The 26,637-nt window shown below is 47.4% G+C and overlaps 1 protein-coding gene across 7 annotated transcripts in view; it reads right to left on the bottom strand.

Moving 5' to 3' along the window:
* SBF1 (SET binding factor 1) overlaps positions 1-16,482 on the bottom strand; it is a 260,258-nt gene extending 243,776 nt beyond the window's left edge. For 4 of the 7 annotated variants that reach the window (XM_069765473.1, XM_069765469.1, XM_069765470.1 and 1 more), the window contains exon 1: positions 16,329-16,463. In XM_069765473.1, the coding sequence (XP_069621574.1) occupies positions 16,329-16,383 (55 nt within the window). In that variant the 5' untranslated portion in view covers positions 16,384-16,463. Of the gene's footprint in view, positions 1-16,328 lie in introns of all 7 variants that reach the window. The other 3 variants (XM_069765474.1, XM_069765471.1, XM_069765468.1) reach the window with 1 other exon arrangement.
* Between the last annotated feature and the right edge of the window lie 10,155 nt (positions 16,483-26,637).

The raw sequence follows: 26,637 nt of genomic DNA on the forward strand, positions 1-26,637 counted from the left end.
AATTAAAATCCAGAAAGTCACACTGTATAAATTATATACATTAAATTTTGCAGTGAGAAATAAGTATTTGATCCCCTACCAACCATTAAGAGTTCTGGCTTCTACAGACCAGTTAGATGCTCCTAATCAACTCATCACCTACATTAAAGTCAGCTGTCTAACATAGTCACCTTTATAAAAGACTCCTGTCCACAGAATCAGTCAGACTCTAACCTCTACAACATGGGCAAGACCAAAGAGCTTAAGGATGTCAGGGAAAAGAACATAGACCTGCACAAAGCTGGAATGTGCTACAAAACCTTGAGTAAGATGCAGGGTGAGAAGGAGACATCTGATGGTGCAATACTAAGAAAATGGAAGAAATAAAAAATGACTGTCAATCGACATTGATCTGGGGCACCATGCAAAATCTTACCTCGTGGGGTATCCTTGATCATGAGAAAGGTGAGAAATCAGCCTAAAACTACACATGGGTAACTTGTTAATGATCTCAAGGCAGCTGGGAACACAGCCACCAAGAAAACCATTGGTAACACATTACGCCATAAAGGATTAAAATCCTGCAGTGCGCACAATGTCCCCCTGCTCAAGAAAGCACATGTGCAGGCCCGTCTGAAGTTTGCCAGTGAACACCTGGATGATTCTGTGAGTGATGAGGAGAAGATGCTGTGGTCACATGAGAAAAATTGAGGTCTTTGGCATTAACTCAACTCGCCATGTTTGGAGGAAGAGAAATGCTGCATATGACCCAAAGAACACCGTCCCCACTGTCAAGCATGGAGGTGGAAACACTATGTTTTGGGGACGTTTCTCTGCTAAGGACTACCTCACCGCATCAACGGGAGAATGGATGGAGACTTGCACCGTAAAATCCTGAGTGACAACCTCCTTCCCTCCGCCAGGACATAAAAAATGGGTCGTGGCTGGGTCTTCCAGCAAGACAATGACCCAAAACATACAGCTAAGGGAACAAAGCAGTGGCTCAAAAAAAAGCACATTAAGGTCTTGGAGTGGCCTAGTCAGTCCCCAGACCTTAATCTCATAGAAAACTTATGGAGGGAGTTGAAGATCCGAATTGCCAAGCAACAGCCTCAAAATCTTAATGATTTAGAGATGATCTGCAAAGAGGAGTGGACCAAAATTCCTCCTGACAAGTGAGCAAACCTCATCATCAACTACAAAAAAGGTCTGACTGCTGTGCTTGCCAACAAGGGTTTTGCCACCAAGTATTAAGTCTTGTTTGCCAGAGGGATCAAATACTTATTTCTCACTGTAAAATGCAAATAAATTTATAGAATGTATACAATAACATAGTAACATAGTAACATAGTAACATAGTAACATAGTAACATAGTAACATAGTAACATAGTAACATAGTAACATAGTAACATAGTAACATAGTAACATAGTAACATAGTAACATAGTAACATAGTAACATAGTAACATAGTAACATAGTAACATAGTAACATAGTAACATAGTAACATAGTAACATAGTTAGTAAGGCCGAAAAAAGACATTTGTCCATCCAGTTCAGCCTATATTCCATCATAATAAATACCCAGATCTACGTCCTTCTACAGAACCTAATAATTGTATGATACGATATTGTTCTGCTCCAGGAAGACATCCAGGCCTCTCTTGAACCCCTCGACTGAGTTCGCCATCACCACCTCCTCAGGCAAGCAATTCCAGATTCTCACTGCCCTAACAGTAAAGAATCCTCTTCTATGTTGGCGGAAAAACCTTCTCTCCTCCAGACGCAAAGAATGCCCCCTTGTGCCCGTCACCTTCCTTGGTATAAACAGATCCTCAGCGAGATATTTGTATTGTCCCCTTATATACTTATACATGGTTATTAGATCGCCTCTCAGTCGTCTTTTTTCTAGACTAAGTAATCCTAATTTCGCTAATCTATCTGGGTATTGTAGTTCTCCCATCCCCTTTATTAATTTTGTTGCCCTCCTTTGTACTCTCTCTAGTTCCATTATATCCTTCCTGAGCACCGGTGCCCAAAACTGGACACAGTACTCCATGTGCGGTCTAACTAGGGATTTGTACAGAGGCAGTATAATGCTCTCATCATGTGTATCCAGACCTCTTTTAATGCACCCCATGATCCTGTTTGCCTTGGCAGCTGCTGCCTGGCACTGGCTGCTCCAGGTAAGTTTATCATTAACTAGGATCCCCAAGTCCTTCTCCCTGTCAGATTTACCCAGTGGTTTCCCGTTCAGTGTGTAATGGTGATATTGATTCCCTCTTCCCATGTGTATAACCTTACATTTATCATTGTTAAACCTCATCTGCCACCTTTCAGCCCAAGTTTCCAACTTATCCAGATCCATCTGTAGCAGAATACTATCTTCTCTTGTATTAACTGCTTTACATAGTTTTGTATCATCTGCAAATATCGATATTTTACTGTGTAAACCTTCTACCAGATCATTAATGAATATGTTGAAGAGAACAGGTCCCAATACCGACCCCTGCGGTACCCCACTGGCCACAGGGACCCAGTTAGAGACTATACCATTTATAACCACCCTCTGCTTTCTATCACTAAGCCAGTTACTAACCCATTTACACACATTTTCCCCCAGACCAAGCATTCTCATTTTGTGTACCAACCTCTTGTGCGGCACGGTATCAAACGCTTTGGAAAAATCGAGATATACCACGTCCAATGACTCACCGTGGTCCAGTCTATAGCTTACCTCTTCATAAAAACTGATTAGATTGGTTTGACAGGAGCGATTTCTCATAAACCCATGCTGATATGGAGTTAAACAGTTATTCTCATTGAGATAATCCAGAATAACATCCCTCAGAAACCCTTCAAATATTTTACCAACAATAGAGGTTAGACTTACTGGCCTATAATTTCCAGGTTCACTTTTAGAGCCCTTTTTGAATATTGGCACCACATTTGCTATGCGCCAGTCCTGCGGAACAGACCCTGTCGCTATAGAGTCCCTAAAAATAAGAAATAATGGTTTATCTATTACATTACTTAGTTCTCTTAGTACTCGTGGGTGTATGCCATCCGGACCCGGAGATTTATCTATTTTAATCTTATTTAGCCGGTTTCGCACCTCTTCTTGGGTTAGATTGGTGACCCTTAATATAGGGTTTTCATTGTTTCTTGGGATTTCACCTAGCATTTCATTTTCCACCGTGAATACCGTGGAGAAGAAGGTGTTTAATATGTTAGCTTTTTCCTCGTCATCTACAACCATTCTTTCCTCACTATTTTTTAAGGGGCCTACATTTTCAGTTTTTATTCTTTTACTATGGATATAGTTGAAGAACAGTTTGGGATTAGTTTTACTCTCCTTAGCAATGTGCTTCTCTGTTTCCTTTTTGGCAGCTTTAATTAGTTTTTTAGATAAAGTATTTTTCTCCCTATAGTTTTTTAGAGCTTCAATGGTGCCATCCTGCTTTAGTAGTGCAAATGCTTTCTTTTTACTGTTAATTGCCTGTCTTACTTCTTTGTTTAGCCACATTGGATTTTTCCTATTTCTAGTCCTTTTATTCCCACAAGGTATAAACCGCGTACACTGCCTATTTAGGATGTTCTTAAACATTTCCCATTTATTATCTGTATTCTCATTTCTGAGGATATTGTCCCAGTCTACCAGATTAAGGGCATCTCTAAGCTGTTCAAACTTTGCCTTCCTAAAGTTCAATGTTTTTGTGACTCCCTGACAAGTCCCCCTAGTGAAAGACAGGTGAAACTGTACAATATTGTGGTCGCTATTTCCTAGATGCCCGACCACCTGCAGATTTGTTATTCTGTCAGGTCTATTAGATAGTATTAGGTCTAAAAGTGCTGCTCCTCTGGTTGGATTCTGCACCAATTGTGAAAGATAATTTTTCTTGGTTATTAGCAGAAACCTGTTGCCTTTATGGGTTTCACAGGTTTCTGTTTCCCAGTTAATATCCGGGTAGTTAAAGTCCCCCATAACCAGGACCTCATTATGGGTTGCAGCTTCATCTATCTGCTTTAGAAGTAGACTTTCCATGGTTTCTGTTATATTTGGGGGTTTGTAACAGACCCCAATGAGAATTTTGTTACCATTTTTCCCTCCATGAATTTCAACCCATATGGACTCGACATCCTCATTCCCTTCGCTAATATCCTCCCTTAAAGTGGACTTTAGACAAGACTTTACATAGAGACAAACCCCTCCTCCTCTCCGATTTTTACGATCCATTCTAAACAGACTGTAACCCTGTAAGTTAACTGCCCAGTCATAGCTTTCATCTAACCACGTTTCGGTTATTCCCACTATGTCAAAGTTACCTGTAGATATTTCTGCTTCTAGTTCTTCCATCTTGTTTGTCAGGCTTCTGGCGTTTGCGAGCATGCAGTTTAGAGGATTTTGTTTTGTTCCAATCTCCTCACTGTGGATTGTTTTAGAAATGTTCTTACCTCCCTTCTGAGTATGTTTTCCTGGGTCGTCTTTGTTCGAGTCTAATGTTTTTCTTCCCGTCCCCTCTTCTTCTAGTTTAACGCCCTCCTGATGAGTGTAGCGAGTCTTCTGGCGAATGTGTGTTTCCCAGGTTTGTTGAGGTGTAGTCCGTCTCTGGCGAGGAGTCCATCATACCAGTAATTCACACCGTGGTCCAGGAATCCAAATCCTTGTTGTCTGCACCATCGTCTTAGCCAGTTGTTTGCATCAAGGATCCTGTTCCATCTCCTGGTGCCATGCCCGTCTACTGGAAGGATAGAAGAAAAAACTACCTGTGCATCCAGTTCTTTTACTTTCTTCCCCAACTCTTCAAAGTCCTTGCAGATTGTCGGTAGGTCCTTCCTTGCCGTGTCATTGGTGCCAACATGTATCAGAAGAAATGGGTGGACGTCCTTGGAGCTGAAGAGCTTTGGCATCCTATCGGTCACATCCTTGATCATCGCACCTGGAAGGCAGCATACTTCTCTTGCAGTTATGTCCGGTCTGCAGATGGATGCTTCGGTGCCTCTCAGTAGTGAGTCTCCCACCACCACCACTCTTCGTTGCTTCTTGGCTGTACTTTTTGCTGTCACTTGTTGCTGTGTGCCCTTTTCTTTTTTGCTTGCTGGTATTGCTTCATTCTTAGGTGTGCCATCTTCATCCTCTACAAAGATTTGATATCGGTTCTTCAGTTGTGTGGTTGGTGATTTCTCCATGGTCTTCTTGCTTCTTTTGGTGGTTCTCTGACACTTTTTGCACCTTCTGTGACCAGTAGAGATGCTTCTGTTCTGTCTAGAAAGTCTTCATTCTCTTTGATGAGTTTCAAAGTTGCTATTCTTTCTTCCAGACCCCGCACCTTTTCTTCTAAAAGGGCCACTAGTCTACACTTCTGACAGGTGAAATTGGATTCTTCTTCTGGTCGATCTGTGAACATGTAGCACATGCTGCAGCTCACCATGTAGGTTGTCACATCTGCCATGTTGCTCCTAGATCCTGCTGACTTGCTGTGTGTTTTCCTTCTTGTGTAATCTACTCAGCCAAGCTCTCTTGCAATAATGTCCTACAGGCAAAAATTGGTGATGCTTTCGAAGCAGCTGGTCCCGGCTGTACCCAACGATCTTCTAGCTTAGGGAGACTTCGCTTCTCCCAGAAGGCACCTGGAATATGCAAATTAGCCTCCTGAAGCTTGAATCCCTGGTTTGGTGATGCTTTCGAAGCAGCTGGTCCCGGCTGTACCCAACGATCTTCTAGCTTAGGGAGACTTCGCTTCTCCCAGAAGGCACCTGGAATATGCAAATTAGCCTCCTGAAGCTTGAATCCCTGGTTTGGTGATGCTTTCGAAGCAGCTGGTCCCGGCTGTACCCAACGATCTTCTAGCTTAGGGAGACTTCGCTTCTCCCAGAAGGCACCTGGAATATGCAAATTAGCCTCCTGAAGCTTGAATCCCTGGTTGTTCTGGATTTTATTTTTGATATTCTATCTCTCAATGTTAAAATTAACCTACTGTACCTTTCAAATTATAAACTCTTCATGTATTTGTCAGTGGGCAAACTTACAAAATCAGCAAGGGATCAAATACTTAATTGCCCCACTGTATATCACAAAGATGCCATGTCCAGTGTGCGCTTAAGTCGGTTTTTCGATTGGGATGGGCTAGTGCCTTAACATCCCTTGTAAGCCAGGCCTTTGGCTAGCACCAGCCAACTCAAAGAGGAGAGCAAGTAATTAATGTATCCTCCACAAGATTTATACAAGACAAGTTGTCTCAAGAACATGCAGAAAATTCTGAAGAGTAACGCCCCCTATTGGCAAATACATCTCATGTTTCATTTCAGCACTGATTTCTAGGCTTCGTGTTTCTTTAATTGTCTATAGATCCTACCCATTGAAATAGGAACTACTGACAGTCTATTGTGCTTCTAGGGGAAGCCGTGCCAACTCTTCTTGTTCTTAAGACAGGGCATGTTGGTTTTTAACATGCTAATCCTTTATTCCCCTAAGAGAGAACCACAAACTTCCTGTATGTGCAGACGATAACTTTGAAGGGGAATTCTCATTTACTAATATTTTGGTTTAATGCCAGAATATGCAAGCAATAACATTATGATGTTAGTGGTCTTCAATTCTGGAGCCTTTTATGCTCTATGTTCTTTTGGCTAACCACCGTGTAGAAATCTGCAACACGTCCCCATTCAAGTGAATAGAGCGGTACTGCAACTCCCCATACACATCATTATTGACAGCATCACTGTAAAAAAAAAAAAAAAAAAAAAAACAGCCTCACCCACCCTCACAGATCCAGGGATGACACAGATTATAAGCATTGCTGGATAGGTAGGGTGTAGCACTACAAGTGACATGTGACCACTATAACTGCAGTGGTCAAGAAGTGATGGCCAATTGTAAACAAACTGAAATGTGTGCTAGGGAAAACGTTATGAGCTTTGTATATTATGTTTTGTTTGTTTTTTTTGGCGGGGGGTTCTTTTTACATTTTCAGGTATGTTTAAAACTTTTTAAAAGTTAAAAAAAAAGTTAGTCAAAATGATTTGCAAATATCAGTAGACTGTTGCTGTCAGTCGAGTGCCCTGTGAACCTCCTATGTATGGTGTACGGGGCCTACTAATTAAAAAAGTTGCCAGTAATGCCGGCAGGAAGGAGGAAGATGCCATGGTTCTGGTATGGCACCCATGCACCACCAATGTGGCAACTGGACTAGCATCCTCCAAATCAATTTCATCAACTCTATTATATAATCATTTAAAACAAGGGTGGGGAATCTTTTTTTCTGCCAAGGGCCATTTGGATATTTATACCATCCTTCAGGGGCTGTACAAACTCCGCCCACAAAGTGCATCCTGACTCTGGCACTGGTGTCAGGACGTAATCTTTCATTGCATGCCCTTCAGTGTTCAGTAGTGAACACTGCGTGTGTGTGCTAACAGAGCAAGAAGAAATTAATGAGCTGGTTGTAATCAAAATACACCTCCCTGCCCAAGAATGCAGTCCCTGAGAATCTGCTCGGGTGCCTGATAAAAGGTCATCAAGGGCCTTAAATAGCCCTGGGGCCCTATTTAAAAGGTGTTTTCCCACAAAATGCACACATCACTTAAGGCCCCTTCACATTAAGCGACGCTGCAGCGATACCGACAACGATCCGGATCGCTGCAGCGTCGCTGTTTGGTCGCTGGAGAGCTGTCACACAGACAGCTCTCCAGCGACCAACGATGCCGGTAACCAGGGTAAACATCGGGTTACTAAGCGCAGGGCCGCGCTTAGTAACCCGATGTTTACCCTGGTTACCAGCGTAAAAGTAAAAAAAAAAAAAAACACGACATACTTACCTACCGCTGTCTGTCCCCGGCGCTCTGCTTCTCTGCACTCCTCCTGCACTGGCTGTGAGCACAGTGGCCAGAAAGCAGAGCGGTGACGTCACCGCTCTGCTTTCCGGCTGACCGACGCTCACAGCCAGTACAGGAGGAGTGCAGAGAAGCAGAGCGCCGGGGACAGACAGCGGTAGGTAAGTAAGTCGTGTTTGTTTTTTTTTACTTTTACGCTGGTAACCAGGGTAAACATCGGGTTACTAAGCGCGGCCCTGTGCTTAGTAACCCGATGTTTACCCTGGTTACCAGTGAAGACATCGCTGGATCGGTGTCACACACGCCGATCCAGCGATGTCCACGGGAGATCCAGCGACGAAATAAAGTTCTGGACTTTGTTCAGCGACCAACGATCTCCCAGTAGGGGCCTGATCGTTGGTCGCTGTCACACATAACAATTTCCTTAACGATATCGTTGCTACGTCACAAAAAGCAACGATATCGTTAACGATATCGTTATGTGTGAAGGTACCTTTACTCAGATATCCGACTATGAAGCAACTTCAGTAAGCCTTCCTCACCTGAAGGGGTGCTGTTGCAGTTCCATTCAGGGTGGACTCAGATCGGGCTTCTGTTCCTTTATGAAACATGGTCTGGGCCAACCAAGCTTGAGAGAGATCCCCAAACTATTTATATGTGCATGTAGCTTTTTCAAAGTAAAGTCCAGCAATACCTTCACATGGCCCAGTCCGTCCCATCATTACTAATAAATCAGTGTTTGGATTTATATGCAAATAAGCTGTAGATCTGCAGACTGTCACTGCAGCTCTACTCCTCGTCCAGCAATGACTAGTCCTGCTTCACAGATTGCCTGAAGTCACACAGCATAGAGGCAAAGAAGTCATCAGTCAAACAGGGGAAGGTGCCGGTAGGAAGAGAAAAAGAGCTGGAGTGACAGAGGCTTCAGATCTACAAATAGCATGCAAATGAGTCTAAAGAGTCAACAGTGATCTCTCAGTAAGAGGCGTGGACTGGCCATGTAAAGGTTTTGCAGGACTTGTCTTTGGAAGAGCTTCAATCACATATAAATAGTGTGGGGTGTGAAATCCTGCTGTCAGATTCCCTTTAAAGTTCCAATTCCTTGTATTTTGTCTTTTCTAGGCAAACTGAAATAGGAATTATTATTCATACGTTTAGCGTTCGGGTTTATGCATGTCACAGTGAAGCTCTGCAAATTTGCGGAGCTAAAATGCAGCAAACAAAAATCTATAGCAACGTATTGTACCTCTGAATGTCTCCAAATTTAGAAGGAGGATATTTTATTCTGTCAGCATCATAAATTCCACTGAAAAAACATGCCATGTTCCAGCAGATGCCATGTGATAAAGCAAATTCCGTGCCATATGGAGCCAGCATACACATGGCACACTGACTCAGTTTGCTGCCGTACTCATTCTTAATGTTCCGTGGGGTTTTTTTCCAATCAGAAACCTTTTAGAAACCCTTTTCAGACCTCGCCTCTAACGATGTGGTTAAAAACTGTTCAATTTCCACTAAATTCCAGTAAAATAAGAACTAGAAAGCCATCTCTGCATGTGTAATGGGAGAAGGAAAGTGAAAGTGAAAAATCAATGGCACATCAAAGTGTTTTCTAATAGCTAAACATCCTGTTGGTTTCAGGATCACATTAAAGCCTATGATGTGCCCAGATTCATCACCTCGCCCAAACCCTCGCCAGACACACTGTTCAGAATACCATCTGCCTTTATACCACGCAAACAAACTCATGCTCTTCATTTTCATCAAACACATAAAATGTCGGATTCCCATCAAGGCATTTTCAGATATCGCTTAATCTACAATTATAACCTTTGAGCTGAAAACACAAGGCACAATTAGGGGATTGTCACATGGAAAATAGCATATGGGCTTTAATTAGTCAAAGTCGAGAGTTGCTATAAGAGCGGGTGTTGCTCCGATTGCCTTGGACTGGCTATGTATTTCAGTCATTTATTTCTTTAGGCATCATGCACATCCTACTGCGAGGGAAATGGTTCACTGCATCAAACATCCCCTGGAAGCGACGGCTATAAGTCAGGACAGGACTATAGATGCCTAAAAGATCAGTAGATTGTGTCTAAAACAGACATATCAGAAGAGGAGAAAAATCATCAATAAGTCACCAATGTCAAATATTCAAGGCAGGTAAAATTTCAGGAGCTACTGTATGTCATGGATGTGCATAGAAATATGCTACCGACACCTGGCATTTCCTACGGTTGTCAGCAAAACTTTAGCGCTACTGGGCACGGCAGTAAGAACAATTAGGTCTGAATTTTATATTTACTGATAAAGAACAAAATGATTGGACATGCTGAATTTCAGTAAGACCTATCCTTACTTCTGCACAATAGAAGCCATGGGAAAGCTGCCCCTCCCCCCAGACATAACAGAATAGTTGGTTGTAGTTACTAATAAAGATTTGACTTCACTTAATATAATCCATTCTCGATAAAGCAGTCACATAAGAAAATCAAAACAGTGGGCGATGTGAATACGTGGTGGGTTTTTCATCATCCATTTTGCAACAGTGTAATTTGTCAACTACTTTCAAATCAAAAGCCCTGAACCAGTTAAAAGTCAATTCAAAGCGATTCATATTGTTGCTTATGAGAAATTTACAAAAAAAAAAAAAAAAAAAAAGGCTACTGGACTCTGGACCAAATCAGTCTCCTTCCCCTCTTCCCCACCTGGCAGCTGACATTAATTTCACGTCTTAAAAGAACCTGTCAGTCAATACATGCTTCCCAAAGCACAGGCCTAAGCGGCATGATTGCAAGCAGGTATATTTTTCTCTGAAACGCTCCAGGATTCCTTGTTGTTGTTTCTTCACTTTTGTGGAGTAATTTGTTGCTTTTTACTGGCTTCAGTATATTTTTATTTTTAAGTCAGTTCTCATATTTTTCCTCAACAACTTTGGTGATCCAGATGTGTCAGATAAATTTCATTTTTACCCAATATCTCATTTTGTTGCGTTTCTCATTTAAGTCTTTGCCTGGAGTTAGGCTATGTGCACACGTAGAACAGTCCTCTGCGGATTTTTCCGCAGCAGATTTGATAAATCTACAGGGCAAAAAAAGCTGCATTTTTGCTGCAGATTTATCGTGGATTTACCTCGGGTTTATGGCGGTTTTTGTGCGGATTTCACTGCGGGTTTACACCTGCGCTTTTCTATTGGAGCAGGTGTAAAACCGCTGCAGAATCCGCAGAAAGTAACATGCTGCGGAATGTAAACCGCTGCGATTCCGCGTTTTTTTATAGCAGCATGGGCACAGCGTTTTTGGTTTCCCATAGGTTTACATTATAATGTAAACTCATGGGAAACTGCTGCGGACAAGCAGCTGCGGAAACTCTGCAGATCCGCAGCAAAATCCACAGCGTGTACACATAGCCTAAGGCTTCTGGTGGAGTTTTCAATTTGACATTTTTAGACATACAGTATGTGCCACTTTAAAGTTTTTGCAAGTTTTTATGCTAAAAAGTTGCAAAAATTGATTAAAAGCAAAAATGAAAATCATTTTTGATTTTGCGTTTGCAAAACACCTAAGCAAATACCACGAGGCAAAAAAAGAAAAAAAGTGACTTCAAACTATGGGCCCAAATTTATTGAAGATCTGGCCAGGTACCACAGAGAGAGAACTATCTAGTCAGGTGTCGATCCTCGACAGCTTCTCCCAGCACCACTGTATTTTATTGATAAGTCTCATAAGGTTCACACATGGGAGAGACCTGTCAGTCATCTGGATTGGCGCAGGGATAACTATATATATACCAGGCGGAACCATATTATGCAAGTAAATGTCATAACTGCCCTGGATCCTTTTTTTTCTAAACAAGTAAATTGCAATGTATTTTGTTTTATAATTATACAATAAATAGAGTTTACCAGTTGTTTTTTTTTTAAAGACATCTGTTTAAAGTTAAAGGAAGAAGGCAGTGTCGGCGAGGCAGCGCTGGAGTGGCAGGGGATAAATACAGCTCATTTTGGTTGTGTAAGCAAAGTATGTCTAGAAAACAAAAAAAACAATAGGAGAAAACTGGAAGACAATAGCGCAAAAAAGGGTCTTTCCTGGAAAAAGGATATGAAAACGCTAGGTGCCAGGATGTGCTCACCTGGCAGGGTTGTGTGCCACAACCCAAAAGAAAGCTAGGGAACGGCTGCTGCAGATCCAGGATGCATGCAATGGAAGGCAAAATCATGAAGGATGGATCTTTAATCGCGCTGACACCATATGACAAAAGACTTGATGAAGTCTGTGAAATTTGAAATGCGTTGACTAATAAAACCAAAATTTTCAACACATCGACCCTTGGATCTCAATAGATCTTGGAATAATAGTAATTTCCACAATTGGATGCATTTAAATAAATATCCTGTGCTGAGATAATCTTATACATGTGCTCCTGCTGTGTACTGTGTAATGGCTGTGTCTGACCGTGCAGGAACATGGTCTGATCATTCCACAGCTCTAGCACAGGATTTTTTTTTTTCTTTGTAACACATCCAGTTGTGAAATTTATTATTCAAAGATCTATTAATTAAAAAGAACTTTTATTTGAGGGAAAACTCCTTTAAAAAGATCCATCCTTCATGTTTTTCCTAGAAAACAAAAAATATAAGAATACCCATTTATTGGATAGACGGCCCCTTTAACAATATGCTACGTGCTCAGACAAAAAAACACAAGGGTATCTCTTTCTAAAATAAAAAGTCGGGCAGGAAGAATCTTCTTGTCTTGACATCACCCCTAATATTCTATGCCGTCATTTAAATGGGCTGACCATTATTTGGACAACACCTTTTAAAATAAAGTAGAACCCCTTGTAAAATAAAAATAAACTCACAGTAGGCGCCAACTCCTCAGCGATGGCAGCTATGGGGCTCGCATGAGATTGTTATGGCACGTGAGCCCTCCAGCCCATCAGCGCAAACGTGCAGGAGGGGACTACATGTTATCTTTAGTTTAAAAAGGAAAGGACTTATTTTTACAATGGGTTGCTAGTCATGAAAAGCCAAGATGTGTTAGACCAAAAGTTGTAACTACCAACCATTAGCATTCATCTAATCTGGATTTAACGGCTATGGCATTTACACATTGGAAAATCCACAGAATTGGAAAGGAGAAATCCAAGTCCAATGAGCATATGGCAAGCTGCAGATCAAAAATCTGGAGCTTCAGTCAAATTATTTGCCAATTTCGTTCACAGCACGTGGATGTTATAAAATATATTCCACAATGCTGGTAACGTAACTATCAGTCAGCATTATCCATTGCAAATCCAACCAAAGTGCCTTTAGTCCATACAGCTTGCTCTCCGAAACAGCCTGGTTACAAAAACAAATTCCCTATCCACACCGCAGAGACACAAGAATCTGAATGACCACCTTGGTGGAAGCAGAAATGGTGCCCATGTGGTTGTTACCCTGATTGACAGTAGATGATAACCCAAATACAGAATTGCTGAAGATTTATTTCATGGTAGAACAAAAAGCTCTTTACAGAGTGTTTTTGGAAAAACACTATTATACTTTTTTATATCAAAATCTGTATTTTAAATCCAACCTACAGAAATGAGCTACCCTGTAAATAAATGGTCATCCCTTTACAAGCATGTTTCATGTCTAGGTATTCTCACCATGGCAGACAAACATCTACAGACAGCTGCGCAATCCAAAGTGCGCACATTACATTCAGCTACTAGACCAAAGCAGGGATGGATTCAGCCAGGTGGTAACATCCATGCATCAGCCCGGCAACATCCATGCATCAGCCCGGCAACATCTATGTACTGTGTATGTAGCCGATTGGAAATGATCATGAGCTTAGTCACGTCTGGCTGTGCGGATCGCTCAGGTAACTTCCTGTTCTATCATTTCTAGATTTATTAGTAAAACATACAGGAGTGTCAGGTTACAATGAATAGAGGATGGCAGGGAGCGCAGTGTAAACAGGTGGCAATATGCCCTGCACATCCCCACTAGGCAGTGTATACAGCAGGCATTATATGTGTGTGCAAGGCATTAAGCTGGGGTAGATGGAGGAACGATACAGCCTCCCAGTCCTATACACAACATATACAGCAGATCCCACTGCCATTCACTAATATATACTTGTACATGTGCGGGCACTGGACTGGAGTAGATGGTGGGACCATAAGGCCCCTCAGTCCTGTATACTGGTTGTGAGGCAATGACTCGTGTCACAGGTAGGGGTCGCTGTGTGTTCTCCCCAGGTTATGCATGGATACGGATGATGTCCATAGGTGAGCATGGAAGTCACGGATTTCCGGTCCGGGTTTTCCATGTGGCCGAAAGTCACAGGTTTGTTAGAAACCCTGCAGTAAGGGGTATGGGTGTGTCAGGTGTGAGGTGCAACGCCAGTGTCAGTCTGGTGAGTGCATGGAGGCACAGGCCAGCGAAGCCAGCACCCAGGGCAGCTGAATAGCCTGGCACCCACAGCGTATACAGCGATGCAAGTCGTCCATGGTAACGGGTCTCGGATGTCGACAGTCCTGTGCCCAGAGGTGAATGTCCTGTGCCTGAAAAAAAGAGTCGGATGTGGAAAGTCTTGTGCCCGGAGGTGTACCAGAGGTGGATGTTCTGTGCCCGAAAGAGGAGTGGCATGTGTAACGATTGCAAACAGGTGGATATGGTGCCTGGCTGCTGTCCGGAGGATAGCCTGGGCTGAGTACGGCTGTGTTAGTAGAGTCTGTGATACAGCGGTGCAGGACCCCCACGAGAACTAGTCAGAGGAGGGCTGGCGTGTGTAGTGTCTGCAACATGTGAAGCTGTGTTTGAAGACACTAATATGGCGTGTGGTCGCCCCACGGGTACTGGACAAGGAGAGGTCTGGCGTGTTTAGGGACTGCAATCTAAAAGCTATATGATGTGTGGCGCTATAAAACGGTCACTGAGACGAGATGCAACTGCGTGTATTGAACTTTGATGACGTGTACTATAAAATGCTATGCACCTTTATGTGTGAAGTAACGCATTAAAGAGACTTGTGTTTGAACTTTGTGGGTCACTGCCTCTTCACTGCATACGGTGCTACTGCAGCCTTACATAGTGCACACCCCATATAAATGTATAGGGCACTTTACTGGAGTAGATGATGGGACCATAAGTACCAGAATGCCCCTCAGTCCTGTAAACTGGTGCACACATATCCATACATTATATACATGTGCAGGCACTGTACTGGAGTAGATGATGGGACTATAAGTACCAGAAGGCCCCTCAGTCCTGTATACTGGTGCACACCTCTATATAAATGTGCAGGCACTGTACTGGGGTAGATGGTGGGACCACAAGTACCAGAAGGCCCCTCAGTCCTGTATGCTGGTGCACACCTCTATATACATGTGCAGGCACTGTACTGGGGTAGATGGTGGGACTACAAGTACCAGAAGGCCCCTCAGTCCTGTATACTGGTGCACACCTCTATATACATGTGCAGGCACTGTACTGGGGTAGATGGTGGGACTACAAGTACCAGAAGGCCCCTCAGTCCTGTATACTGGTGCACACCTCTATATACATGTGCAGGCACTGTACTGGGGTAGATGGTGGGACTACAAGTACCAGAAGGCCCCTCAGTCCTGTATACTGGTGCACACCTCTATATACATGTGCAGGCACTGTACTGGGGTAGATGGTGGGACTACAAGTACCAGAAGGCCCCTCAGTCCTGTATACTGGTGCACACCTCTATATACATGTGCAGGCACTGTACTGGGGTAGATGGTGGGACTACAAGTACCAGAAGGCCCCTCAGTCCTGTATACTGGTGCACACCTCTATATACATGTGCAGGCACTGTACTGGGGTAGATGGTGGGACCACAAGTACCAGAAGGCCCCTCAGTCCTGTATACTGGTGCACACCTCTATATACATGTGCAGGCACTGTACTGGAGTAGATGATGGGACTATAAGTACCAGAAGGCCCCTCAGTCCTGTATACTGGTGCACACCTCTATATACATGTGCAGGCACTGTACTGGAGTAGATGATGGGACTATAAGTACCAGAAGGCCCCTCAGTCCTGTATACTGGTGCACACCTCTATATACATGTGCAGGCACTGTACTGCAGTAGATGGTGGGACCACAAGTACCAGAAGGCCCCTCGGTCCTGTATACTGGTGCACACCTCTATATACATGTGCAGGCACTGTACTGGGGTAGATGGTATGACTACAAGTACCAGAAGGCCCCTCAGTCCTGTGCACTGCTGCACACCTCTATATACATGTGCGGGCGCTGTACTGGGGTAGATGGTGGGACTACAAGTACCAGAAGGCCCCTCACCTCTCCACATAGTATATACATGGGACAGGGCCCCCACCGCCACACATTAACCCTTTACAGCACACATTCTGTCCTGCGCTCAGCAGCCTCCTCGCACCCCACAGCTCATCCTCCCCCAGCTCTCAGGTACCTCACACAACTCCGGGGGTTCACCTTCTAGGCGCCCAGTCCCACCCGTTCTCACCTCTCTTGTTCAGGTCATATCCCACAAGCAGGAAATAATCTGCCAATCTCGCCATGTCCCCGTTCTCCGTACCGCTCTCTCAACCCCGAACTCCTCCAACAGCCGCCGCCATCTTTCCTGCCAGCCCGGCCCGTTATTGCGCATGTACGAAATCAGAACGAGCTGGTGTGATCTGCAGAAAACGTCATGGGGCGGGGTTAATGGAGGTCAGGAGGAGGGCACATCACGTGACGTCCTCAGAGAGAACTGCCATCATTGGACACGCTGCCCGCGGAAGTGGGCGTGTCGCCGGTATGTGGGCGGCTCGGCGACGTCTGATAGGCTAGTGAGCGGCGTGAGCAGCGTCAGGGCGCTGTCATGTGGAAGTAGCAGCTCGGTGACAGCGCGGACAGTGTTATTGGGAGGTGCTAACGTGGACGCTGCGCTCGTTCTGTCAAATGTCAGGGGCCACTGGTGGGAACTTGGAAGAGTTTAGAAAGTCGCTGGAGACTGAATTTCATGCGTTTATCGCTGGTTTATTTCTAATGCGGGTTTTTACACAGACATTCCACGTGTTCTCATGATTCTGCTGTGTGCAGTCCACGGCTGACAGTGTGGCAGGATCCACAGCTATGTGCAGCCAGACTCTGCCCCACTGTGTATGGCTATACTATGTGCTGTGGGGGGATCATTATGGGATGTCCGCACCCAGCCAGACTCTGCCCCACTGTGTATGGCTATACTATGTGCTGTGGAGGGTCATTATGGGATGTCCGCACCCAGCCAGACTCTGCCCCACTGTGTGTATGGCTATACTATGTGCTGTGGGGGGTCATTATGGGATGTCCTCACCCAGCCAGACTCTGCCCCACTGTGTATGGCTATACTATGTGCTGTGGGGGGTCATTATGGGATGTCCTCACCCAGCCAGACTCTGCCCCACTGTGTGTATGGCTATACTATGTGCTGTGGGGGGTCATTATGGGATGTCCTCACCCAGCCAGACTCTGCCCCACTGTGTATGGCTATACTATGTGCTGTGGGGGGTCATTATGGGATGTCCGCACCCAGCCAGACTCTGCCCCACTGTGTGTATGGCTATACTATGTGCTGTGGGGGGTCATTATGGGATGTCCTCACCCAGCCAGACTCTGCCCCACTGTGTATGGCTATATTATGTGCTGTGGGGGGATCATTATGGGATGTCCGCACCCAGCCAGACTCTGCCCCACTGTGTATGGCTATACTATGTGCTGTGGGGGGATCATTATGGGATGTCCGCACCCAGCCAGACTCTGCCCCACTGTGTGTATGGCTATACTATGTGCTGTGGGGGGTCATTATGGGATGTCCTCACCCAGCCAGACTCTGCCCCACTGTGTATGGCTATATTATGTGCTGTGGGGGGATCATTATGGGATGTCCGCACCCAGCCAGACTCTGCCCCACTGTGTATGGCTATACTATGTGCTGTGGGGGGATCATTATGGGATGTCCGCACCCAGCCAGACTCTGCCCCACTGTGTGTATGACTATACTATGTGCTGTGGGGGGTCATTATGGGATGTCCGCACCCAGCCAGACTCTGCCCCACTGTGTATGGCTATACTATGTGCTGTGGGGGGTCATTATGGGATGTCCGCACCCAGCCAGACTCTGCCCCACTGTGTGTATGACTATACTATGTGCTGTGGGGGGATCATTATGGGATGTCCGCACCCAGCCAGACTCTGCCCCACTGTGTGTATGGCTATACTATGTGCTGTGGGGGGTCATTATGGGATGTCCTCACCCAGCCAGACTCTGCCCCACTGTGTATGGCTATACTATGTGCTGTGGGGGGTCATTATGGGATGTCCGCACCCAGCCAGACTCTGCCCCACTGTGTGTATGGCTATACTATGTGCTGTGGGGGGTCATTATGGGATGTCCTCACCCAGCCAGACTCTGCCCCACTGTGTATGGCTATATTATGTGCTGTGGGGGGATCATTATGGGATGTCCGCACCCAGCCAGACTCTGCCCCACTGTGTATGGCTATACTATGTGCTGTGGGGGGATCATTATGGGATGTCCGCACCCAGCCAGACTCTGCCCCACTGTGTGTATGGCTATACTATGTGCTGTGGGGGGTCATTATGGGATGTCCTCACCCAGCCAGACTCTGCCCCACTGTGTATGGCTATATTATGTGCTGTGGGGGGATCATTATGGGATGTCCGCACCCAGCCAGACTCTGCCCCACTGTGTATGGCTATACTATGTGCTGTGGGGGGATCATTATGGGATGTCCGCACCCAGCCAGACTCTGCCCCACTGTGTGTATGACTATGCTATGTGCTGTGGGGGGTCATTATGGGATGTCCGCACCCAGCCAGACTCTGCCCCACTGTGTATGGCTATACTATGTGCTGTGGGGGGATCATTATGGGATGTCCACACCCAGCCAGACTCTGCCCCACTGTGTGTATGACTATACTATGTGCTGTGGGGGGTCATTATGGGATGTCCGCACCCAGCCAGACTCTGCCCCACTGTGTGTATGGCTATACTATGTGCTGTGGGGGGATCATTATGGGATGTCCGCACCCAGCCAGACTCTGCCCCACTGTGTGTATGGCTATACTATGTGCTGTGGGGGGATCATTATGGGATGTCCGCACCCAGCCAGACTCTGCCCCACTGTGTATGGCTATACTATGTGCTGTGGGGGGTCATTATGGGATGTCCGCACCCAGCCAGACTGCCCCACTGTGTGTATGGCTATATTATGTGCTGTGGGGGGATCATTATGGGATGTCCGCACCCAGCCAGACTCTGCCCCACTGTGTATGGCTATACTATGTGCTGTGGGGGGTCATTATGGGATGTCCGCACCCAGCCAGACTGCCCCACTGTGTGTATGGCTATACTATGTGCTGTGGGGGGATCATTATGGGATGTCCGCACCCAGCCAGACTCTGCCCCACTGTGCATGGCTATACTATGTGCTGTGGGGGGATCATTATGGGATGTCCTCACCCAGCCAGACTCTGCCCCACTGTGTGTATGACTATACTAGGTGCTGTGGGGGGGTCATTATGGGATGTCCGCACCCAGCCAGACTCTGCCCCACTGTGTGTATGGCTATACTATGTGCTGTGGGGGGATCATTATGGGATGTCCGCACCCAGCCAGACTCTGCCCCACTGTGTGTATGGCTATACTACGTGCTGTGGGGGGTCATTATGGGATGTCCTCACCCAGCCAGACTCTGCCCCACTGTGTGTATGGCTATACTATGTGCTGTGGGGGGTCATTATGGGATGTCCTCACCCAGCCAGACTCTGCCCCACTGTGTGTATGACTATACTATGTGCTGTGGGGGGTCATTATGGGATGTCCGCACCCAGCCAGACTGCCCCACTGTGTGTATGGCTATACTATGTGCTGTGGGGGGTCATTATGGGATGTCCGCACCCAGCCAGACTCTGCCCCACTGTGTGTATGGCTATACTATGTGCTGTGGGGGGTCATTATGGGATGTCCGCACCCAGCCAGACTGCCCCACTGTGTGTATGGCTATATTATGTGCTGTGGGGGGATCATTATGGGATGTCCGCACCCAGCCAGACTCTGCCCCACTGTGTATGGCTATACTATGTGCTGTGGGGGGTCATTATGGGATGTCCGCACCCAGCCAGACTGCCCCACTGTGTGTATAGCTATACTATGTGCTGTGGGGGGTCATTATGGGATGTCCGCACCCAGCCAGACTCTGCCCCACTGTGTATGGCTATACTATGTGCTGTGGGGGGTCATTATGGGATGTCCTCACCCAGCCAGACTCTGCCCCACTGTGTGTATGACTATACTATGTGCTGTGGGGGGGTCATTATGGGATGTCCGCACCCAGCCAGACTCTGCCCCACTGTGTGTATGGCTATACTATGTGCTGTGGGGGGATCATTATGGGATGTCCGCACCCAGCCAGACTCTGCCCCACTGTGTGTATGGCTATACTATGTGCTGTGGGGGGTCATTATGGGATGTCCTCACCCAGCCAGACTCTGCCCCACTGTGTGTATGGCTATACTATGTGCTGTGGGGGGTCATTATGGGATGTCCGCACCCAGCCAGACTCTGCCCCACTGTGTATGGCTATACTATGTGCTGTGGGGGGTCATTATGGGATGTCCGCACCCAGCCAGACTGCCCCACTGTGTGTATGGCTATATTATGTGCTGTGGGGGGATCATTATGGGATGTCCGCACCCAGCCAGACTCTGCCCCACTGTGTATGGCTATACTATGTGCTGTGGGGGGATCATTATGGGATGTCCGCACCCAGCCAGACTCTGCCCCACTGTGTGTATGGCTATACTATGTGCTGTGGGGGGTCATTATGGGATGTCCGCACCCAGCCAGACTGCCCCACTGTGTGTATGGCTATATTATGTGCTGTGGGGGGATCATTATGGGATGTCCGCACCCAGCCAGACTCTGCCCCACTGTGTATGGCTATACTATGTGCTGTTGGGGGATCATTATGGGATGTCCGCACCCAGCCAGACTCTGCCCCACTGTGTATGGCTATACTATGTGCTGTGGGGGGTCATTATGGGATGTCCTCACCCAGCCAGACTCTGCCCCACTGTGTGTATGACTATACTATGTGCTGTGGGGGGATCATTATGGGATGTCCGCACCCAGCCAGACTCTGCCCCACTGTGTATGGCTATACTATGTGCTGTTGGGGGATCATTATGGGATGTCCGCACCCAGCCAGACTCTGCCCCACTGTGTATGGCTATACTATGTGCTGTGGGGGGTCATTATGGGATGTCCTCACCCAGCCAGACTCTGTCCCACTGTGTGTATGACTATACTATGTGCTGTGGGGGGGTCATTATGGGATGTCCGCACCCAGCCAGACTCTGCCCCACTGTGTGTATGGCTATACTATGTGCTGTGGGGGGATCATTATGGGATGTCCGCACCCAGCCAGACTCTGCCCCACTGTGTGTATGGCTATACTATGTGCTGTGGGGGGTCATTATGGGATGTCCGCACCCAGCCAGACTCTGCCCCACTGTGTATGGCTATACTATGTGCTGTGGGGGGTCATTATGGGATGTCCTCACCCAGCCAGACTCTGCCCCACTGTGTGTATGACTATACTATGTGCTGTGGGGGGTCATTATGGGATGTCCGCACCCAGCCAGACTCTGCCCCACTGTGCATGGCTATACTATGTGCTGTGGGGGGTCATTATGGGATGTCCTCACCCAGCCAGACTCTGCCCCACTGTGTGTATGACTATACTATGTGCTGTGGGGGGTCATTATGGGATGTCCTCACCCAGCCAGACTCTGCCCCACTGTGTATGGCTATACTATGTGCTGTGGGGGGTCATTATGGGATGTCCTCACCCAGCCAGACTCTGCCCCACTGTGTGTATGACTATACTATGTGCTGTGGGGGGTCATTATGGGATGTCCGCACCCAGCCAGACTCTGCCCCACTGTATGGCTATACTATGTGCTGTGGGGGGTCATTATGGGATGTCCTCACCCAGCCAGACTCTGCCCCACTGTGTATGGCTATGCTATGTGCTGTGGGGGGGTCATTATGGGATGTCCGCACCCAGCCAGACTCTGCCCCACTGTGTATGGCTATACTATGTGCTGTGGGGGGATCATTATGGGATGTCCGCACCCAGCCAGACTCTGCCCCACTGTGTGTATGGCTATACTATGTGCTGTGGGGGGATCATTATGGGATGTCCGCACCCAGCCAGACTCTGCCCCACTGTGTATGACTATACTATGTGCTGTGGGGGGATCATTATGGGATGTCCGCACCCAGCCAGACTCTGCCCCACTGTGTATGGCTATACTATGTGCTGTGGGGGGTCATTATGGGATGTCCGCACCCAGCCAGACTCTGCCCCACTGTGTATGGCTATACTATGTGCTGTGGGGGGTCATTATGGGATGTCCTCACCCAGCCAGACTCTGCCCCACTGTGTGTATGACTATATTATGTGCTGTGGGGGGTCATTATGGGATGTCCGCACCCAGCCAGACTCTGCCCCACTGTGCATGGCTATACTATGTGCTGTGGGGGGTCATTATGGGATGTCCTCACCCAGCCAGACTCTGCCCCACTGTGTGTATGACTATACTATGTGCTGTGGGGGGTCATTATGGGATGTCCTCACCCAGCCAGACTCTGCCCCACTGTGTATGGCTATACTATGTGCTGTGGGGGGTCATTATGGGATGTCCTCACCCAGCCAGACTCTGCCCCACTGTGTGTATGACTATACTATGTGCTGTGGGGGGTCATTATGGGATGTCCGCACCCAGCCAGACTCTGCCCCACTGTGTATGGCTATACTATGTGCTGTGGGGGGTCATTATGGGATGTCCTCACCCAGCCAGACTCTGCCCCACTGTGTGTATGACTATACTATGTGCTGTGGGGGGTCATTATGGGATGTCCGCACCCAGCCAGACTCTGCCCCACTGTGTATGGCTATACTATGTGCTGTGGGGGGTCATTATGGGATGTCCGCACCCAGCCAGACTGCCCCACTGTGCATGGCTATACTATGTGCTGTGGGGGGTCATTATGGGATGTCCGCACCCAGCCAGACTCTGCCCCACTGTGTGTATGGCTATGCTATGTGCTGTGGGGGGTCATTATGGGATGTCCGCACCCAGCCAGACTCTGCCCCACTGTGTATGGCTATACTATGTGCTGTGGGGGGTCATTATGGGATGTCCGCACCCAGCCAGACTCTGCCCCACTGTGTATGGCTATATTATGTGCTGTGGGGGGTCATTATGGGATGTCCGCACCCAGCCAGACTCTGCCCCACTGTGTGTATGGCTATACTATGTGCTGTGGAGGGTCATTATGGGATGTCCGCACCCAGCCAGACTCTGCCCCACTGTGTGTATGATTATACTATGTGCTGTGGGGGGTCATTATGGGATGTCCGCACCCAGCCAGACTCTGCCCCACTGTGTGTATGACTATACTATGTTCTGTGGGGGGTCATTATGGGATGTCCGCACCCAGCCAGACTCTGCCCCACTGTGTATGGCTATACTATGTGCTGTGGAGGGTCATTATGGGATGTCCGCACCCAGCCAGACTCTGCCCCACTGTGTGTATGACTATACTATGTTCTGTGGGGGGTCATTATGGGATGTCCGCACCCAGCCAGACTCTGCCCCACTGTGTATGGCTATACTATGTGCTGTGGGGGGTCATTATGGGATGTCCTCACCCAGCCAGACTCTGCCCCACTGTGTATGGCTATACTATGTGCTGTGGGGGGTCATTATGGGATGTCCTCACCCAGCCAGACTCTGCCCCACTGTATGGCTATACTATGTGCTGTGGGGGGTCATTATGGGATGTCCTCACCCAGCCAGACTCTGCCCCACTGTGTATGGCTATGCTATGTGCTGTGGGGGGGTCATTATGGGATGTCCGCACCCAGCCAGACTCTGCCCCACTGTGTATGGCTATACTATGTGCTGTGGGGGGTCATTATGGGATGTCCGCACCCAGCCAGACTCTGCCCCACTGTGTATGGCTATACTATGTGCTGTGGGGGGATCATTATGGGATGTCCGCACCCAGCCAGATTCTGCCCCACTGTGTATGGCTATACTATGTGCTGTGGGGGGTCATTATGGGATGTCCGCACCCAGCCAGACTCTGCCCCACTGTATGGCTATACTATGTGCTCTGTGGGGGGTCATTATGGGATGTCCGCACCCAGCCAGACTCTGCCCCACTGTGTATGGCTATACTATATGCTCTGTGGGTCATTATGGGATGTCCGCACCCAGCCAGACTCTGCCCCACTGTGTATGGCTATACTATGTGCTGTGGGGGTCATTATGGGATGTCCGCACCCAGCCAGACTCTGCCCAGCCAGACTCTGCCCCACTGTGTATGGCTATACTATGTGCTGTGGGGGTCATTATGGGATGTCCACACCCAGCCAGACTCTGCCCCACTGTGTATGGCTATACTATGTGCTCTGTGGGGGGTCATAATGGGATGTCCGCACCCAGCCAGACTCTGCCCCACTGTGTGTCATGATGCTGAAGTTGGTTTCTTATTTGGCAGTTTTTTCTTTTCTGTTTTTTTTTATAGGTTTAACAACAAAAAATACGCATCACAATAATAGTATACAATGCAGTGAGGTGCCCTGATGTGAATACACTGAAAAGCAGCTGCAAAAACTAAAACTTCCACAAAATTGAGCATCAAAGTGGGCACCGAAGGGCGTTAATGAAAGGGTTAAATTACTTTAGGCCACTGATCTCACACTGCAGACATATAGAACAGGGCACCCCACATCAAACCAAGGTCTCTCCAGCCTGGCCAAATGGGTTCTGGGCATCAGAACTGGCATCAAAGTGGGCCGACAGCCAATTTTCACAGATTTGAATAAGTAACTGATATTTTTAGGGGGTTAAATGACTTTGGGCCACTGATCTCACACAAAGAATACACAGACATTGATGCCCTGCATCAAACACAGGACCCACCAGCTTGGCCCAAATGGACTCTGCATCAAAATTGGCATCAAAGTGGACAAACAGACCATTTTCACAGATTTGAATAAGTGATGTTTTTATGGGGTTAAATATCTTCGGGCCACTGATCTCACACATCTTTTACATGCATATGGATGCGTCGCATCAAGTTCAGGTCCCTCCAGCCTGGCCCAAATGAATTCTGGGCATCGGGGCTGGCATCAATGTGAGCAAACAGCCAATTTTTACAAATTTGAATAAGTAGCTGATGTTTTTAAGGGGTTAAATGACTTGGGGCCACTGATTTCACACCACCATTACATACTGTACATAGTGATGCCTCGCATCAAACCCAGGTCCCTCCAGCCTGGCCCAAATGGGTTCTGGGCATCTCGATTGGCATCAAAATGGGCAAAGAGCTCATTTTCACAGATTTGAATAACTGATGTTTTTAAGCAGTTAAATGACTTTGGGCCACTGATTTCACACTAAGAATACACCAATAGTGATGCCCCACATCAAACACAGGTCCTTACAGCCTGGCCCAAATGGGTTCTGGGTATCTGAATTGGCATCAAAATGGGCTAAGAGCCTATTTTCACCTATTTGAATAAGTAACTGATGTTTCCAGTTCACCACCTGACAGCACCATTGGAGGACGTCCTTCTTACCCTTAGTGGGACAGGAACAACAAGCGGTAAAAAGGAACCTCCCCACTCCACCCACCAGTGTTTTTCCTGTCCCACTGTGGATAGGAACGGCAAGCTTTTCCTCCGACGGTCCTGTGCAGATGGTGGGGATCGGGGGGCCCAGCCTTTCCCTTCCCCGCCACAAGATATCTGCGGCTGCTACCTGCGATGGGGGGTCCCTCAGCCTCCCCAGTGTAGCGGTGCTCCTGGGGATCGGATCCGTTCCTCCGTACTGGGAGTTTTCGGTCCGGGCGCCTGTTTACTGGGGGTGTATACAGGTGCCATCTCCAGATGGTGGCCGATCCATTTCTGGCAAGCGCTATCAGCGCAGCAGCTGCTGCTGACTCCAGGACCTGCGGCCGCGTCACTTCCAGCCGACGGCTGCGTCACTTCCGGTTGCGACGAGCGCCGGACAGGGGACGCCAGCGACGGCCTCAGGAGAGGCCTTTCAGCACGGTCAACCGCATGGACGCGGTAAAGAGGGCAGGATCAACCAGGTAAAACCTATATAAACGCTTTATGGGGGTCTTTATACCGCCGGCCATCCTGACACAAGGAACACACGGCTGTATGGTAATTTGTCCTCACTGTGGAGGAAACTGCCAGACCTGAGGGGACTGACCAGCTTCAGGGGCACGTGAGTAGGCTATACTAAGCCATTTCACAATGCTCACCCTCCCCCCCCCCCCCCCCACGTCCCTATCTACAAAGTGTGCAGTGTATTCTATTCTAGGTAGAGCCTCCTATCCCCACATCCGAAAGAAAGAAATCGGGGAAAAATAAATGTCCAACATGTGCTGCTAAGTTTCCAGAAAATTGGCGGAAGCCACTATGCAAGTCCTGCACAGCTAAAATTGTGGGTGATGAGCACACTGCATTATTATCCAGTATGAGGACACTGATTTGTCAAGAGGTTCAGGCATCCATCTCAAGAATGAATCTTCCCCAGACAAGCCAGTCAGAACCGCAGACATCACGGAAGAGGCCAAGAGAGTCTAGTCCCTCTTCCGAAGGGGAGATTTCGGAGGATTCAGACCTGGAGGAAAGAGACGGATCATTGGGCAGAGGGAAGAGATATCTCTTTTCTGCGGCAGA

Source organism: Ranitomeya imitator, chromosome 4, assembly GCF_032444005.1.
Source record: "Ranitomeya imitator isolate aRanImi1 chromosome 4, aRanImi1.pri, whole genome shotgun sequence".
NCBI lineage: Eukaryota > Metazoa > Chordata > Amphibia > Anura > Dendrobatidae > Ranitomeya > Ranitomeya imitator.